This window comes from Halyomorpha halys, unplaced genomic scaffold (assembly GCF_000696795.3).
Source record: "Halyomorpha halys isolate HHAL.00 unplaced genomic scaffold, Hhal_1.1 Scaffold68.1, whole genome shotgun sequence".
In the NCBI taxonomy this organism is placed as follows: Eukaryota; Metazoa; Arthropoda; class Insecta; order Hemiptera; family Pentatomidae; genus Halyomorpha; species Halyomorpha halys.
In genome coordinates, this window is record NW_027116161.1 from 1,349,689 (window position 1) to 1,369,724 (window position 20,036).

The window sequence follows — 20,036 nt, forward strand, 5'->3', positions numbered from 1 at the left end:
TATCATTGTTTTTCCTTCAAATATTTAATTAAATATTTGTTATATTATGATACTTAATCAATGATAATTGAATTTCTAATGGTGTAGGATGCCAGAGGAACCCAATTCCGAACCAGCGAAACGCCTTACTCCGGCCAAAGGAGGAAAACCAGTTATGGCAACTGTAACTCTTTTGGATGGAAAGACTCTAGAAATCAGCATTGAGGTAGGATACAAATTTGTAAAAAAAAAAAAAAAAAAGTTCTTTGCTGTTTTAAAACTATTTTTAACTTAATATTAGAGTCTATAGTATATGTTCAAGTCCAAGAATTTTTCAGAATAGGATACTGTGAATACTTTATTGACAGTCCCTGTTTAAGTTGTCTCGATGATGAACCAATTTATACCAAGATACCTTTTACTTCATACAATAATGTTCCATCTGGTAAGATGTCCTTAAAACTTATGCCGAAAGTGATAAATAAATTCATGAAATTAATTGAAAGGTTATCTTATTAGTGGATAACTGATATTGGAATAAAAAACTAGGTTTACTGAGAACAAATTTAGTTCAAACTGTAATCAAATGCTTAAGGACACTTCTAAATGAAGTAAAAAGTGCTTCCTAAATGAGTTTAAGAAGATATATTTAAATTTTTGTTGAACAGTACTCAATTTATGTCACTTTCCAAGGAACGGTACCTGACTTAAATTTAAAGATCGTCTGTATTTTTGTATTTAAGAAATATCCTATCCTATTTCAATTTTATCCAATTACATTTCTAACATGAATAAGCAGAAGGTTTTCAACTCATCACCTCTGTAGTATGCTTATATTTAAAGCAAAACAATTTGAACTAAATATCAGAAAGGATGAATAGTTGCAATAAAGCAAGTAACCCATTTTAAATAAGTCCTAGAAATCTCCTCCTAAGCTATAATTGTCTTAATTTAAATCTTAAATCTTTCCGAAGAACAGAAAATGTTTTAACTCTGAGGACTGACTATATTTGAATTGTTCACAGTATAGCTTAATGTCAATATTCCTGCCGTCTGGAACCCATTCAAAGTGCAAAATATCCTCCATTCTATCAAACACTTACCATAATCTATTACTTGATTTTTTCAAAATCAAACCATCTTAACCAAAACACTGTCATGTTACGATGTACCACATTTTCAACTTCCACTGTATGTCCTAGAAGTTCCAACTGTCACTAAAATAACACATTTACATTCAAATGAATTAGTGTCTGATAGCCATGTTCTCTACTATGGAAAAATAAAGGGAAAATAATGCATGCCCTGTTTTCACAATATTGACCTCTTGTACCTAGGTTGTTTACAAACTAGGATTGTTTATAAAGTGAGTAATTTTAAAAAATTTATGTAAAAAAAATCACTTAAAATTAATTTTACTAACAGGTATTGATTTTCTACTGCTTGATAATTGATTTGTAAGGATTGAGAGTCAAATAAACAATATTGGCTAGTTTAAAAAAAATAAAAGTTCTCCGAACTGTGGATTTATCAAACAAACGTATAACTGTCAGTATAATACATTAACTCTAATTATGATTAATTGTTTCAATCAACTAAACAAAATTTAAAGAAAGAGTAATAAATACTGGCATATAATGCAGTTTTAATAATCTGATTGAACCTCCCAGCTATAACTTACTTATGAAAAACTTTATTATTACTGAGTAACTACTCATTAGCTAAACAATGTTTCAAACCAAACGTTAAAGTCCAAATACAAAGTCATAATGAATATCATCTACTTCAAGAAACAATTTTAATGTATTGTGTATGTAATTAAAACAAAATGCGTTATCTTAGTTATCTTGACATTGGAAATGTTTATATAGTATGTTTAAGGGTCTTCATACTCACACTCACATCATACACACACATACTCATTAGCTAAACAATGTTTCAAACCAAACGTTAAAGTCCAAATGCAAAGTCATAATGAATATCATCTACTTCAAGAAACAATTTTAATGTATTGTGTATGTAATTAAAACAAAATGCGTTATCTTAGTTATCTTGACATTGGAAATGTTTATATAGTATGTTTAAGGGTCTTCATACACACACTCACATTTACACATACTATATATATATTTTCAATGTCAATATAAATAAAAAAAAAAAAAAAAAAATTTTTTTTGTTCTAAATTCTTATAAGTAATATATTTTTTTTGGGGGGGGAGGATAATTTGGTTTGTTGTGAGTTGACTTGGTATATGTTTATTGAAATAATCTCTTTAGAATTTAAAGCATTGGAAATATTCATTCATTTATATTGAGACTGCTTTACCAGATATTCTACTTTTTAAACCTAAGTAAGTAGGTACTTTTTATCTCTTTAATATTTTTGTTATTAATAAACATCATTTTTCTATTCTGGTCGAGGATAATGGTTCTTTTGATTGAAAATTTGGCCCAAGCTGAAACTTAGTTAAGAGGAGGCTAGAGCATCCAATACATTATAGTACTGCTTAGTGTAGCAAAGTCCCGTATTCATGACACAATTCAGCAATTCCAATTCCGTAAATACTTATAGTCAGAGTCTGACCGAGGGCCACAACTCAATATGGTGATCGATTTATACACTCAGTATTGAAATATCACCATTTAAGTATCCATAAGATTCAGGACAGACTTCGAATGGCTCGAAATAACCTTATTTTCTCAGACTCATACACTGGTAGACTGAGGGTGCCTGAGTTTTGAGTTAGGCAACCCACGGCAGGATTCTAAATCCTGATAGACAGTTATTTGCGGACCATTAATGGGGAGCAGTTTTATTAGCAGGCGATTCTCTCTTATATCTGTCCCATTCAGATGGTCTTGAAAAACTGTGGACACAGCCAGAGAAGAGATTCACACAATGTACTTTTTAGGAGTCACATCATTTCCTGTTTTGAAATTTTTAATCTAAAAACCTAAAAAAAATCTCATTAGAATCTATTTGTTCCAAAAGTCAAGAATAGGTTTGAAGCCTTAGATTCTTTAAATGAGTATTGTGAAGATAGATAAGTTATCCATAGTGATCAAGGATAATATTTAAGGAAAAAAGAGAAAGTAAAAAGAACAAACCCTTGTTGGATAATGATTATTTAAACATCAATGAAAATGAAGAGCCACTAAATTGATAACTCGAAATAATCCCCACAGAAAAAAAAAAAAATTTTTTCCCTTAAAGAATGAAACATGTTAATTACTCAAAAGTGGCCTGAGAGAAATATACAAAGGTATTATCTGATCTCATAAATGTTTTAAATGATGATGACAAGAATCAGGGATGAAAGTAACAGTATTCTAGTCTATCCAGATGATATATTGAGTGTGTTACAGGAATACTTTAATAGGAGAAATAATGTTAATCACTTGCTAATAGAAGAATTTAGTACCGAACAAATCAAAATATTCATCTGAAAATTTTAATTTTATAGAGCAGTAGGGACTTACATTATTCGTGCAGTGAAACTGGAGTTGTTAAATTATATCTTTTAAATTTATAGTTAAATTATACCTGAAGAATGGAAAGAACATACTTTATAAACAAAAAGAGATGGAGAATGGATTATAATCCTCTTGTCTTATCTTGTGATTAAATTATGACTTTCATATTGATTGTAGTGGTGTTTTAATCTCCTACTATGAATCTAAAAACTATTTTATATTCTCTGTATGTTTTCTTCAGCAATTTCATATGAAATGATTGTAATTCTTGTTTACGCATCAAAACCATTTGTTTTTATTTCTTGTTAGTTCTTCTGAGAAGCTCTTTATGATCTTAATGTTTTCTTCAATGACCATGTTAAATAAGTAAGAGCTTTTATTGGTAGATATTAATCATTAAGTTTATCAGTGAAATCAAACATATCCAATAGATAAAGTAAGTTTGTATTCCCTGTACTTTTTTTTTTTTTAATTATATTTAATTACTATCCCTGCCACAGAGAAAGGGGAAAGGTGAAAAGATCTTTGATGAAGTATGTGATCATTTGGATCTTCAAGAAAAGGATTATTTTGGACTCAGCTTCAGAGACAAGGCTGGACGTAGAACATGGCTTGACTTGGATAAGAGAGTTGGAAAAGTGTTAAAGGGTAAACAACTTTTTTCTTTTTTTTTTTTTCAATTTAGTGATATGCAAATATAGAGATTATTTAAGCTTTTTTTTTCATTTTTACTTTTATTGATATGAGGGAGATAAGATTTCGAAACATCATAAAAAGTTTTAAGTGTGATTTAATTCAATAAATAATACATATATTATATATGAATTTCAAGAATTTTGAATTTTCCTGAGGACTTCCTCAAAAAATATTAAATTCAAGAACAAACTATATTTGAAGTTCAAATGGATCAAATTTTTAATAAAATGAAATTATATAGCTGGAACGTTCCATCTCATAGTTTTGAAAAATCTCTTGAAGAAAAAAAAAAAGTAGAAATGAACTGTTGGCATTTCCATTAGTTAAATGACAATCTTACAAAATCTCATTATTACCATTTCATGTAGAACTATAAATCATGTTAAAATGAAAAAAATCGATAAAAAGAAAAAATTATTGCTATGATAGTATTTTATCGTTCCAATTCATAAACTTGAATACTCCTTTTTTTTTTTTTATTTATTCAATACCAGATCGGCGTGATGGGCCTTACATGGTGGTTGATTTAACCGTTACATGAATAACCCTTAAAATGATTAAAAAACAAAACCAAAAAAAACATGGATGTTTGTGAACATAATATAAAAGTTATTATTTTGATAAAAATCAAAATATAGTGGAACTTCCATTATTCTCCAGGTATAATGGTAGAGAGGGGCTCCAAGAAAGACAAAGATCCTGGATAAACAAATTTTTTTGTAACACATTAATTAAAAGAATAATTAAGAAGATATATGTAGAAAATATTACATTTATTAGTAATAAAGAGTACATTTTATACCATTTTACATATGTTATTTGCAGTTTAATTTTGGTATGTACCTAACTTTTATTTACAAAGATAAAATCAATGGTTTTGTGTCACTTTTTTTTTCTTATTTTTCCTCATTTCCCGTATAGTGATGATTTTGTTATAATCTACATTCTCCTATTCAAATTAATTTAGCTAATGTCCTGTGGCCTTAAACAGATTATCATGTTTTATCTTTAACAGAACAATTATTGCAACTTTGTCTTCATCACTGTCGCTTCTGTTGTCTATCTGTGAAAGAGGTTAATGGTCTTTCATTTTTAAGAATATCTGCTATTTTTGTTTATGTTAAATTTTTTGATTCCTTTTAATTTTGATTATATTCCAGCCAATTGGTCATATTAATTTGGTCAGTTTTAATGAAATTTAGGAGAAGTTAGGTTCCACATTCTTCAGCTTCTTGTCTGTAATCTTTTTTTTCCTGAAAGTTGTAAATTTGCATTTACTGCACTTACTGCAAACACAATATCTTTTGCTATCCCTTTTTTTTAAATATTTGTAATTAACTTTATATTACTGGTTTTTTTTTTTTTTTAGTTGTAATTGAAGGAATACTTTTTCATTCCTCTGTTTCAAAGAACTGACTCCTTTTAAAATTCCAAGAACACAATACAATTGCCTTGAGGCATATAAACTTATTATATTTTATATCTTTTAAAATCTAGTCAAATATATTTGTTTATAACTCTAATCCTATGGAAACTGATTAAAATATAAACAGTAATTTTGATATTATCCTTAATTTGCAGTTCCGAGTTAGATGATGGGGTGGGAGGTTGATGTTTGGTTTGTGAGGGATAGATAACTGGCTCCGTTAGCGGCTGTTCTTTATTCTGTCCTCAGTACAACCATAATCGAGTAGGATATACACTTGTTAGTTCCACAAGGCATAATCATACAGTCTTTAACCAATAGAGGTGTTAAAACCTCGAAAATTTTTAATCCTGGGAAGGCACAGTCTGGAAATATTACACTATCACAGAATCAAGTATAAGCAGGCCAGAGAATTAAAGTGGAGAATTAAGAGATGTCATTCTTCTCTATGACACCAGTCCTGTCTCCAATCTTGACTAGAGAATCTGGAAGAAATGTGCTGGGAAATAATAATTTCATTCAATAAATTGTGGAAAAAGTATTCCTTGTACATATTTTATTTTAAAAATCTTTTATTTAAAATAGTCATATAAATGTTTCGGGGTAAGCTCTATCTTAAAATCTATTACACTACTGTAAAATATTATATTGTCATAAACTATCCATTAATAAATTTTATACTTCATTATTACATGATAAATTTAATAATATATTATAAAATTAGATATGCATAATTTATAATGTATGATATTTTATTGTAATGTAATAAAATAGTTTTCTACACAAATACATGTTTTAAGGCCTCCTAACTCAAAAATGTATAGTATAAGAAACAGAGAGTATGTTTTTAAGGTAGGTACATGCCTGTAATGTTGCATTGGCTTGACAATTTTCTCAAAAACAGCTCTTAGCTATTTCCATTAAACTTGTTCTAACAATGTAATATTAAATGGTTTTTAATGTCTACTAGGTCTTATCTTCATTGAAAAGGTCTGACGGCTTAAATTCATAATTTTCAAAATATTTGTTTTTGTTTTATTTTTTGAGATCATTTATTATATCTTATTGTAAGTTATAAAAAATGTATTGTTATAAAACAATACAAAGTCAGACAATTAACTAAAGGTGAAATATTTCCCCAGGTTAAATACAAATTTTGGGAAATACGATTAGTGTTAATATTTTTTTTTTAAACTGAATTATTTTTTTACTCAAGAATTATCAGCTCACAAATTTAAGTAAGAATCTCATGACATAAGTGACCTTTCCATAAACTAAAAACTGGAGGTTGTGAGCTTGGTGGTCGAATATGCAAGTTGTTTTGCCTGTGAAAAATGACCCTTAATTCCCACTATTTCTATGACCTCGTTTGAACCCACTTTAAGGTGCTAGTAAAGAAATGTGTGTTGAAACACAGTTATATAATAAAATATATTAAATGATATAAAATAAAAACACTTCCAAAAACAATTAATGTATCTACTTTTTTATTTAATAGATAGAAATTCAACTATCTATTATCACTTTAAATTCACATTTATGCAGTGCGGATCTTCTTAGCACCAAGTAAACAATAGTACGCCAAAATAAACTAACAAATGTTAGTGTAAAATTTGCTTACAATCTTTTGACTATCTGTTTTCTAGTTAAGTTAATTTCCTAAAGAATCTTTACTTTGGTTATATTGCTCCTTGATGCAATTGAATTTTATAATTGCTATCTTCTAAAACAACTTGTTCATTTAACTCTTTTAAGTAATGTACTATTTAGTAATCTACTCTTTTAAGTTATGTGCTATTAAAACAAAAACTTTCACGAATAAAGACTTGAACGAATTAATTTCTATCAAGGAATCGAGTCAATACAAGATCATGATGTCATAATCCTTATCATATAGGATCTTGGTCAAGTATAAATTCTTTAGTAGACTTCTTAATTAAAATGCCCCTCTGGCTTTCCAGACTGTTCAAACATTTCCTAGTCCAGTCAGTTCATTACACAGATTTTGGGATATGATTCCAAAATTTTTGAAACTTAGCAATATTTTTGTGACGTATACTAAAGAAGTTAAGAAAAGTAAAAGAAGTTTTTTTTCTCATAATCCACTTATTATACGGAGAGAGTTATTCTTGCCAAAAATTATCTACGAATCTGGTCCAATTCATTTATTTTGGGGGATGAAACTTTAAGGCTTTATAAAAATGTCCGGGTATTTTTTGTATAAGCGATATGTGGAAATTCCAGCAACAGTTTTTTATAAACAATAGTGATGAAATTCCATATCTTTTCATATGAGTGGTGATTCATTGTTCTAACAATAAAAAAAGTAGTAAAGGGAGGGGATTGGTAATAAGAGGTGGAACCAGACTTAGTAGGTTTCACCTTTTCATGATGTATAGACTGTTTTTCTGATAAAATATGTGATAGATGGTGGTTTCTTAAAAGAATTATTTTGCACAATTCATGCTCGTATATCAGTACATAAATAGCTTTTCGGGGAGGCATATTCACAAGTTGTTAGGGGGTATCTGCTAAAATATCAATTTTTGTCAAAAGTATTGTTATCCCAAATTGACTTATGTATTATTGAAGAATGGCTTGCTGTAAATTCCAACCTGCACTAGACTGAGTATAGAGAAGAAAGTTGTCCTGACTTTTCTTGTCACCCTCCTCCAGGTATCTGATATAAGTTAGTCCGTTTTTGTTGTAGCGTAGGGTAGAATATCCTTATCCTCATCTGCTTAACTGTTAGATTATTATTACTTAATTTCTTGGAATTTGAATAAGTTCTTCTGACCCAGTGGGTTGAAGAACTGGTGGAATCTATTGAAAGATTGATTTTTTGTTCTTGGTCGACCTCCCACTCATATTGATTTCAAGATAAGGGAAGAAAACACTCTCAGGATCTTCTCTTGTAGGATACTCAGTCAAGTCCTCCAGTTTTAAATTATGCTGGTTTCCTCGTTAACACACATGACCAATAAGCTGTTTGCAATAAGGATGCTGAGACCTGCAGCTACCCAAATTGTAATAGCAGAGTTTAGGTTGGCTTAAGCAAGTCATTTACAATATTAACCTTATACAGTACTGCCTTGTTATTTATATGTATACTTGTTCATTTATATAGAACTAGGAATACTTTTGATTGGATTTTCATTTACATTGTTTAAAATCACTATTTAATTAACTATATGTATCTATATTTTAGGGGATGTATGGAACTTGGATTTTGAAGTGAAATTTTACCCTAAAGATCCGTCTCAACTGCAAGAGGATATAACTAGGCAAGATTATTGTATTATCATTTAAGTTTCTTGTCATGTTTAGAAAGCATAAATTTTAATATTATTAGAAAAATACTTAATATATGATATTGATAATTTTTTTTTTTTTAATGTTTAGGTACCTTTTGTGTCTTCAAGTGAGAAATGATATTCTTAGTGGAAAGTAAGTTACAATTGAAATTAATTTTCAATCTAGTAATTTTGAATAACTGTTTGCTTAGACATTTTCATTTCTATTTTAGATTACCTTGCAGTTTTGTTACTCATGCTCTGCTTGGATCATATCTTGTACAGTCTGAACTTGGAGACTATTCCCAAGAGGAATATCCAGACTCTTCATACTTATCCAAGTTCAAGTTCTGCCCAAAACCAGCTCCAGGGCTGGAAGAGAAAGTTATGAATTTGCACAAAGCTCATAAGTGAGTATAAATATTGATTTTTTTTTAAAATTCCGATTACTGAAATGATGGTATCTTTCAACTTCTACGTATTAGGTCTTGTTTACTCTCATAAATACATTTATGTAATATTTAAAATTTGTAAAAATAAGTAACAGAAATTTGCTGACTTTTATATCCTCAGATCTTAATAAAAGCTAAATGCTTACAAGGTTTAAATTAATAAAACGAAATATTGACCAGATATGAAGATTTTATTTCAATTATTTTATCAAATATCTCAGGGAGGGTTTAAAGGCAATCAAGACACAATCATATTTTAATAAACTAATGATTAATTTTACATTTTAAATCCTAGGTTGAGCAAACTAACCAATACATTTGATCTTCATTGATGACTGTTGATTCTTGATTGATGATGTTTTCCTCATAAAAATGCTATTGTTACAACTGATTGTAGACAAAGGGTGGAAAATGTCCGAGAATCCTAGAAAAACCTGTAAAACTGTTGCGGTGGGAAAATAAACAGATAAAGTTCAAAAATATTGTGAATTATTATGTAATTTAATTTTATAACAATATTTTCTTTTAAATTTGGTTGATATTACATATCTTTTGCTTGAAAAGTGTCCATAAACTTTATAAAATAGTTTATGGTTTTTTGTTATTTACGCCTTAAGGATATATCAGATCTGAAAACACCATGATATAAAATCTTTTTAAAATTAGATTATCTAGGTAAATCCTTTGTTGAAAATATCTCTTCCTATTAGCTGCTTAAAAACCCCCCTTCAAATGGTTTAAAAATCACAAATTCTAATATATTTTTCTTCTGAAAAGTGTACGCTAGTAAAAAATCTTGTGTTCTGCTGTTTCTTTGATTGTAAAGCATGCTGGGTATTCTGCTGTATTGTTCAACTTAAAGCAGTTCTTGTAGGCTATGAAGCTCTAAGCCTTGATATGTGTATGATCAACAGTTGCGTTACATAAAAATCCACCTCACCATGTCGGCGACCATACCCTGAACCAACATCAGGAATCGAGCTGTAAGTCCACCTTCCAGAATATGCAGCCTATATATATATATATATACATACATACATACAATGTTGTTGCCACTGAGTGACAGTTATTTGCTGCTCTTCTCTCAAACGCGTGAAAATCATCCATAATTCCTACTTCTTTCTTCAACAAGAAGTTCAACATTTGGCATTCTGTCTATCATGCACGAGGCTTCATAGGAAACAGTTTGAAACGAACTTACGGTCCTCAAAGAAACACTGCAATGAACAAAACCATCTATCTCCTATATGATTTTGTTACCATCACATCTTTCCAAATTGGAGCTTCATATAACATAAGTGAGGAGACCACAGCAGCAAGAAGCCTTCTGTGACTTTCTCTAGGACCTCGAGTATTCGGCATAAGGTGTAACAGATACTACTTTAGAAACTTTGACGCTGATGTACTCCGTGTGAACAATAAACTGGAGATCTGCATCAATCATGACTCCTAGGTAATTTAAACAGGGCTGAGAACGAATCTCGTGCCTACCTACTGTGACAATGATGGTCTGAATTTGCTTCCTGCAGGTAACAAGAAGTGCCTCAGTCTTGTGATCTGCATGTTGCAGGCCCACTAATGATAGCCAGCCTCGGATTACAGCAACAGCCTGGTTGACAATGAGGGTTACTTCTTCTACATATTTCTCGACCACAACCACCGCAACATTATCTGCAAACCCCACATCTGTAGCTCCCTCTAGCATTGTCAGCTTAAAAATTCTGTCCAACTCCAACCCCTTTTTGTATCAACATTTGATAAATTCTTTTAATAAGTTCAAAAAATGATAGTAGTACATAATGTTGGATCATTAGAATTTGATATATGTCTGATAAATTAAAAATTTTTGCTTGATCAGAGAAAATTTAAATAAACAAAAACAGGATAAAAGTAAGAGAATTTCTTCAAGCCATATTGCTAGAGACCCTGCTGGACCTCAGCACTCCAAAAGACGTCCATCCCACCAGCAATCCAAACAAAAAGTGATGCTTTGTACTCCTTTGTCCATAGCTAACATTTCAAAATCGATACTAATGTCGACTTTTCTAAATTGCTTTGAATTTCTTGCCATAGTCAACTGAAATATGTCATTTTCTTGATGTTTATTTTCTCTTATATTTTTTCTTCAATTAATTGAAACTATAAGCGTGGCCGGAAAATTACAAAATTTTGAAACTATTAGAATCCACCTGCTCAAAATAGCAGCAATCAGACTCTGGAATGATATCACCCTCTTAACTGTCTGAATGTGTTTACTTTTACTCAATATCTTTTGAATTATAAAATTGGTGAGTTGCTGTCTGATTAAACAAACCAAATTATGAATGTTAAGGATGGATGAAAATAAAATAAAAACTCGACTAAATTATTTATTACCCTACTAGCTATCTAATAAAAAAAGGAATATTACAATATGTTCAGGGTGTTCACACTTCCTTATCTTTACAATTTTTGTAATTTTAATTTGAGGATGGTGACAAGGGGGTGCACACACACACACATATATATTAGAGCAAAACAAAAATTGGTTCACTGAATATTTCGCTGGTTTTCCTCTTGTGCAAACAATTTATTTATTCATTTTGTATGTCAATAAAAGTTTTTATCACAAGAGGAAGTAGTTGGAAACATAATTTGTTACAAAAAAACTCAAAACATGTGAAAAGTAATAAAGTGTTGTGCAAAGTTTCCTTATTAAAGTATTTAGTTATTTATTAATTTTGTGAATATCCTGTGAAACTTCCACTCCCTTGTACCACTGCTTATATTCTCAGCTAACTACTGATAAATAGGAAACCTTTTGCTGTTCAATGCAATCAGACTATTCAATTAAATGCAACTCTGGGGTGTTAAAGGTCCACAGGAAGGTTCAATACAGGGTACGAAACCATTATTAATTTTTTTAAATATATTTCACAGTAGCAATTAAGCATGTTCATTTTACTTAATTAATTAATGGATTAATGCTATGAAAGAATCATTATTTTTTAAAATTAAGGAATAACTGTTTTGAAATAATTTTTATATAAAAAGACTACTTGATCAAAATTTTTTGAACAGCCATTGTTCAATTTTTGTTTAATCCCAGTATTATAATTGTTTTCCTATTTTGTTCATTTTCAAGCATGTTATGCTATGATGATTTATATAACATGTGATGTTATGATGATTCTTTAATATGTTTTCATAGGAGCATGAGCTCATATATAGATTTATTTTCACCTTATAGGTTTCTAGTATATTAGAGTCCTTTTAAATGTCTTCAGAAGTATAGAAAATGAAAATGTTATCAATTTTTTTTTTAACTTTCTGGGTTTATTCTGTATGGAGTCTGAGCCTTTATATTAAGTTCTCTCTCTCTCTCTCTCTCTCTCTCTCTCTCTCTCTCTCTCTCTCTCTCCCCCCCTTCCTTCCTTCCTCTCCCCCCTCCCTCTGTTATTGGAGGTGCTAAAACTGAAAATGTTATTTGAAAATAAGATTATATGTAACATTTATTTACGTTTTTCAGAGGGCAGACACCAGCTGAGGCAGAACTGCACTATCTTGAAAATGCCAAGAAGTTGGCTATGTATGGAGTAGATCTACACCCTGCTAAAGATTCTGAAGGTGTTGACATTCAACTCGGGGTTTGCTCAACAGGTCTTCTTGTATACAGGGACATGTTAGTTTTTTTTTTTTAATTTATTCTATGTAATGTAATTTTACATTTGTAAGTGAAATGCCTATCAAATAAATTACTTGTCTATTTAGAATATTTTAATGAAATAGTAGTTTAAATCTATTAATATTAATAATATAACATTGTTCTGCAATATATATTGATTCTTTCAAAATTTTCTCATAAAAATTACAATACTTTTAAAAAAAAAATTTAATGTATTAATTAGTTTTAACCTTTTTTTTTTCCCAACCAAGTTCAATAGCAGCCTGTTATTCACCACAATTTTTTGTGAATGATTACTGATCTTTTAGGTCTATTCTTTTGGATTATTGTGATTATTATTTTTTTTATATGTTTGAGTCAAAATCAGTTGTAGTAAAATTAATTAATTAGGAAACACTTTCAGAGGTGTATAAAAGAAAGGAGAGAAATTAACCTACACAATAATACTCAAAAATTCATTACCATTCTAGTAAATAATAAAGGATATATTTATCTAGATGAAAATGAAATGATCAGGTACATCATGGTATATTTTTGTCTCAGCGAATATGGGCAAGATACTGTAATAGTTAGAAGGTGCATATTGGGACAGAGGGTCATGTCAAAAATAAATATTAAAGAGGTAATAGTTGTCTTGTATTGAGGAGATGGCCTTGGAACAAGATTGTTCTTCCATATTCTATGTCTATGATTTGGTAAAACTAATTTCAGTATCATTTAAAATTATCTTCAGGGTGAGTATAGGTTGTCATTTTGTGAGAATAATGGCCTCAGTTTTGTCAATGTTTTGGTGTAATCCCCATTTTTTGAAATCTTTTAATGCTTTTCTGAATACTTCTTGTAATCTAATAGTGGTAGTGTTTATTCATATAATGCTGTATCATTGTCAAAGAGGACTATATTAACATTTTTGTTTTTTGGAAAGTCATATTTGAATAAATTTAATGTTGGACTTAGGCAGGATCTATTAGGAAGACTGCCCATGGTATTTTTAATAACTCATTATACCAAGCTCTCTTGCCGATTTCAAAATTTGGTATAAAAAATAAAAACATTAAATTATAAAATATTTTTATATGTATTTGATTTTTGTTAATAGTGTATTTCTATATAATTATAATTGTGGTTTAACTTAGAGTATGTGAATAATTTTCTGTGTTGCATATCTAGGTTGCGCATTAATCGATTTGCTTGGCCCAAGATTTTGAAGATCTCCTATAGACGTAATAACTTCTACATTAAAATTCGCCCTGGTGAATTTGAACAATATGAATCAACTATTGGTTTTAAACTAGATAGCAGTAGAGCTGCTAAAAACCTTTGGAAAGTTTGTGTGGACCAGCACACATTCTTCAGGTTGGTGTATTATTTGTTTCTACATAACGAATTTATTTACCATCTGAATGCAAAGAATGGAGGAGGAAATTTGACTCATTTCGTAAACTTATTAATTTATATTATTTTTTAACCAAATTTTGGGTATTTCATTCCCCCTAACCTCTGCAATTGTTGGAATTTTGATTTGATTTAATTTTTACTGCGTTGTGACAATGGCATTAGGTCCATCTTATGATGGTTTGATAATTTAAATCTTTCCACCCAATTCTTCTCCAGTGGACACCCAACTTTGGAATTTCTAATGGAATGGAGTACTTCTTTTGCAGATTCTGATAGTAAGTTATATTTTAAGACTAATTCATATTTGGCATGTTTTTGTTTTATGGTGTTAATTGCCAAACACTTAAAACAATTTTTTATGGATTTTGAAGATTTGTGCATAAATATTGCAGAAAATTTAAAAAAAAAAAAAAAAAATGATAAAACAAAATTGTTTTAGAATCCAATTTTCTATTTAAATTTTTCATTATTATTCGAGTTTCCTCAACTTCAGGTATGCTAAAATGGCTGTCATGATGATGAGACCTCAGTTATAATAACAGATTCTTATAACAAAATTTATTCTGAACTCTGTCCTTTAATGTTTTAGGTTTTCTGAAGTATTTGCATGTATACTGTCAAAAACAGTAAAAAAAAAAAACATTTTTTTTTTTCTTTATGCCTTCAGGCTGTGTTGGATCAAAAATGCCTGATATGAAGTCATCCTTAAATTTTATTTATTCCCCCATTCCATTGGAAATTCCTGAGTCAGGTATTCTAGAGAAGGTTAGAAACTCAAGAATACTGTGGAAAGGTAGACCACATACCACTGTTGTGACCTAAAGAAAATCAAATCAAAATGCCAATTGTGAATAAATATAATAGGATACTCTTTATATTTATTTATTTTCTATTATATTAGAACAAAACAACACATGATAAAAATAATAAAAGTAATTTTATTTAATGATTAAGAAATTACTAATTAGAATTATATCTGTCTGGAAAAACTGTTATTGTGTGAATCAGCAGCAGTTGTTGACCTATACATCTTCCATAAGCAACCATAATTAACTTAGGAAGAAAGCTAGTCAAGGAATAATATTGTATTTCAAAGTCTAATGTTACCCCTTTTAATCTTAAATATGACATAGTTTATTTGATCAATTAGTAATTTTATCTTTAATTTTGGTTGTTTTGTTTAAATTATGTCTAATGGAAGATAGATAGGTATGCTTTGTGATTTAGCTATCCAATATATGTGGGCAGCACAGTTAGTAAATAAGTAGAGTACTTCCCACTATAAAGTTTACAATCACTTGTTCACATTTTTTATTCAAATATTAAATTATTGATAATGTTAATTCTTAACTTATATGAGATGCACACTGATGGGGATTAAGGTAATCATACAGGACACTTGCAATAGATAATCAAAGTTTAGCAATGCCCTGCATGATCAGTACTTGAATGAGTGACTGTCGGAGATGGGTGATCACTTATACCGGAAGACTACCCTTTGTTTTCTCCTTCCCTCTCTCTGGGTTTTTGAGGCCTGTCAGCCTACAGGAGGCAACTCATAGGACTGATGACCCTACCCCATATACCTTCACTGTGCAATTGCACTCAAGGTCCAAAGATTTCCACAGTCTATATTGCCAACAATCAGATATATATTTTCAGTTGTGGAGATGGGATTGAGATATTAGTTATTGCATTATCATGTGTAATAATAAATGAATAACCATTTAAGATAATCATTATTATTGGTATTTGTGTATAGCCATTTTCATACTCTAGATTTCTTCATTTATTATGTTTTGGAAAGTGCTAATTAAAAATTTAATATATAATTTTTGTTTTAATTGCAATTTTATATTTTATTTCATCATTACAACAGAATTGTTTTATTGATATAAAGTAGGTAAAAATAAAAAAAACTGAAGTAAGAAGGAATTAATAACTCAGAAAGTAAAAACAAAAAATCACAATAATTGCTTTTGAATAATGAACTATTTAATAAAATAATGAGGATGGGGCTTTCCTTTAAGAATTCTACTATGTGGTCCTTCATTAGGTTATTGTTAATTTAGAATGTATGATCAAATTTTCATCTTTACTGTTTATTGTTAAAAATAATTATTTATATTTTATTAATTGTTTTTTGAATAGATTGATGTCTGCAGATTCTATCAAGAGGCCTGGGTTATTTCCAAGACTTGGAAGCTTATACAGGTTTGACTATTTATTTTTATTTATTATTTTTTGTTTAAAGATACAAAATGTTATACTTTCCCAAATAAATAATTAATTGAGAAAATGAAGAAATGTTCATTTTTACTCAAAACTTCACTGGATTGAAATCTTCACTTTCAAGAACTAAACTCACCATTAGATTTGTTTGGGATTAAAATCAAATTTTCCACCTTTCCCTTTGAGAAAACACTACTTTCTCTTTGTATATTAAGTTATGGCTTTCCTTGCTATTGGTTGGAGGTCTTTTCTGTCTTTTTCAAGCCTCTGACCAGGTAGCCCATAGCTACATTAGAATTACCCACCTTTCTTTTCTTCATCCTCACTTTTCTATCATTATTTCCCATGAATCCGTTAGTGATATGAGAAATACCAGTTTAAGTAAGGTACTGGTATTTGGTGGGGGGAACAAGTCCAGCAAGTGGGCCTGTGGGGGGTCCTTTCTATCTACTTCATATAGTGGATTTTTCCAATTTACTAAAAAATTACTATAATTCTTTTGATGAAACTCAGTATATCAATATACAATTAAATGATCTTTAATATCAACCTGGCCTTTTCCTAATTTAAGTAGTTTGACAGGGCTTAAATGACCGATTTTTTGAAAATGGCTTCCTCCTAAGTTTTTTTCATTTTGTTTGTTTGAAATAATTAACTATTCCGTACTTTTATTTCTAGTGAAAATAGATGAATATAAACTATGAAAGGATTTGATATTTAATATAAGGGGATACAAAGAAAAATATTTGTTTAGAGTTGAAACACTTTTTCAGAAATAATTAATTTACCTATTATATTTATTATTTATATAATGATTAATTATTATACCAGGTCTAAATATTTAATATTCGATAATGTATCAAGTTTTTTATTCATTTTGTTTATAGACTGAAAATGATACGGAAGAATTACGTGGGCACTGTTGTTTATTAAGTATTTATTTTAAGAAGTTATCTGTAATAACATAAATGATAAAACGTCACAATTTAAAACCTTTAAAATCCATCTGAATAATGAACCCAATGGTAGAATGTTCTACGATCCAATAACAGTATGTAAGAACCCTGAGGTTGTAAAATGGGGAGTTCTTAGTCACAAATACAGTTGTTTTCAAATTTAGTCGGTTTTTGTTATTGTTACCCCCAAAATTGATTTATTCACCAGTCATGCTCAAGTGCCAGCTTTGTTTTCCAATTTATTCAAGGACCAGGTACCTTTATCATATCTGCCATTGACAGATTCAAATCTGGGGTCAGGAGTTAGGAGGAATCTGTTGTCTTACCCATGTATACACTACATCATGTATTGTCCCTACACATATATTCAATAAACCTTGTAATAATGATCTGGATAATACCAAAAAATTCTTAAATTAGAACAGATATTAAAGTATGAAAAAGTGTAGTTCACCTGTTTCAGATAACTCAAAAAAATCATATGTCCTATTGGCTGCTAGAAGTTATTAAGTTTGTAGTATTTTGGTTAATTTTGTTTTATTTGTTTGATTATTGAATGACTCATACTTGCCACTTGATTCAACAGTTTCCTCTTACCAGCTTCCTAGCAGACTCTTTATCCGAACTCCTATCCTCTTCATTTACTTATTTTGTTTTGTTAATTATATTTTTATTGAGATCTGTGTACTTTATACATATGTAAAACCTGGATTAAATAGAAAACATGGTTATATTTTTTGAGACAATTTTGTTTATTATTATTGTTAGGGAACCAAATTGGTGTGTGTATAATTACATCTAAATCTAGTACCAATAAGTCTTAAGTTATCAGACTAATTAATTTTCTCTTTCATAGATGGAATAGGAAAACTCAAGTAGAAGTGTTGGATTCATCTCTGAACCCAAGGCCTGAACAGAATTTCCAAAGGTCTCACTCATGTAGACCCTCTAAAAGTCTTGATGGTAAGTAATTGAGTCGATTGAACTTTTTCCTTTCCATTCTAACTGATTTTTTTAAAATCAAAATAGTAATATTTCTTGGACATAGACTTGTAATAAGTAAGTTCATTCTAAGTAGAGTTTAGAAATTCTTAGAACTGTAAAATATAGTGTTGAAAGAAAGTAATTTTTTTTTTTTTATTGTGAAATAAAACTCAATTCTTAAAAATGAAATGAACTTTAATCAGTCAAATATATTCCTTAATATTTGATGACCTTTTTGCCATCTTTCTAGTACTTTCATGATCCCATGTTCATAGAATTTCTGGTCATTGTAAAACAAACAAAAAATTAAACCAAGTACAATTTGTGGTTGTATATTACAGCCATCAGACCTATGGTCTTATATGCAGGCCTGGTATAGTAGTAGGATTGCATACAGACATCCTTGACAGACTGCAGAGGCTTGTATGCTTAATGATTACCGGAGCTTTGAGCAATACTCCTACAGCGCCAATGGAAGTCATGTTCGGCCTGACTCCACTGCACCTGCAGATCGAAGTACAAGCTCTAAACACCATGTATAGGCTTGTTAAAAAAGCTGCTAAATCCTCTGCCCTGATGTTTAGTTAGTTAGTCTATGGGAGACTATGTTGAAAAATAAAAGCAGTTTCATTGAGGTAAGACACTTCTTTCTAGTACATTCCGAGAATTTTTCAAACCACCCTCGTATAATGTGGTATGCCGTTTCATCCTCAGCATTGCAGAATCTGCACAAGGGTGACTCTGTAAACCTGAGGTTAAACATGTTTATTTAGTCTACAGGGACCCCCCGTGAAGATCCCTATAATTATCCTAAGAGTACTCCTGTCCAGCCAAAGCAGTTCCTCACTTCAGCCCTCATGGGATTAATCTAGGAACAGCTTAGATTGTCGCTGTCTTGTATTAAGCCAGTGCCATTTGGCCCTTAAGTTATAAGCTGCCTTTAGGATAGGTGTATCTTAGGCTCAAGCCACACGCAGGCTCAGGAGTAGTAGGAATGGTTTTAGAGCCATTCCTTGCTAGTCTTTCAGCATGTCCATTCAGTGCTGACTTTATTAGCACATGAAAGTTTTTTGAGTGCTGCATAACAGTCAACAACTCTAGTTTGAGTAACGGGTTACTGAGTGCCCCTATTGCTGCCTTGCTGTCTGTGCAGATTGTAATTCTACCAGAGAGCCCTTCCTCTATAAGAGTACTGGCGCAGTGATTTATTGCAAGTATTTCTGATTGAAATACTGAGTTGTACCTCCTTTGGGAGATAAATGTACAATCCAATGGCTTATCACCACACCAGATGGCAGCTTCTGAGCCTTGGGCTGTTAAGGAGCCATTCGTGTAGCAGTTAATGCTATTGTTCGGTTTATGTGTTTTTGTTCTATCAATCTTGACAATGAGTCTAGTGCCTTTATATCTGCGGATTGTGAGTCCGAGTGCATAGAAAGCACCCAGTCCTCATCTATCGGCTGAGTTCCTATCCTCATCTAT

The 20,036-nt window shown here is 30.3% G+C and overlaps 1 protein-coding gene across 4 annotated transcripts in view; it reads left to right on the forward strand.

The window, feature by feature from the left end:
* cora (coracle) overlaps positions 1-20,036 on the forward strand; it is a 51,090-nt gene that overhangs the window by 3,957 nt on the left and 27,097 nt on the right. For all 4 annotated transcript variants that reach the window (XM_014438810.2, XM_014438808.3, XM_014438811.3 and 1 more), the window contains exons 2-10: positions 88-205; positions 3,954-4,101; positions 8,784-8,859; positions 8,978-9,022; positions 9,102-9,278; positions 12,829-12,981; positions 14,155-14,340; positions 16,534-16,596; positions 18,427-18,533. In XM_014438810.2, the coding sequence (XP_014294296.1) occupies positions 89-205; positions 3,954-4,101; positions 8,784-8,859; positions 8,978-9,022; positions 9,102-9,278; positions 12,829-12,981; positions 14,155-14,340; positions 16,534-16,596; positions 18,427-18,533 (1,072 nt within the window). In that variant the 5' untranslated portion in view covers position 88. The remainder of the gene's footprint in view (positions 1-87; positions 206-3,953; positions 4,102-8,783; positions 8,860-8,977; positions 9,023-9,101; positions 9,279-12,828; positions 12,982-14,154; positions 14,341-16,533; positions 16,597-18,426; positions 18,534-20,036) is intronic.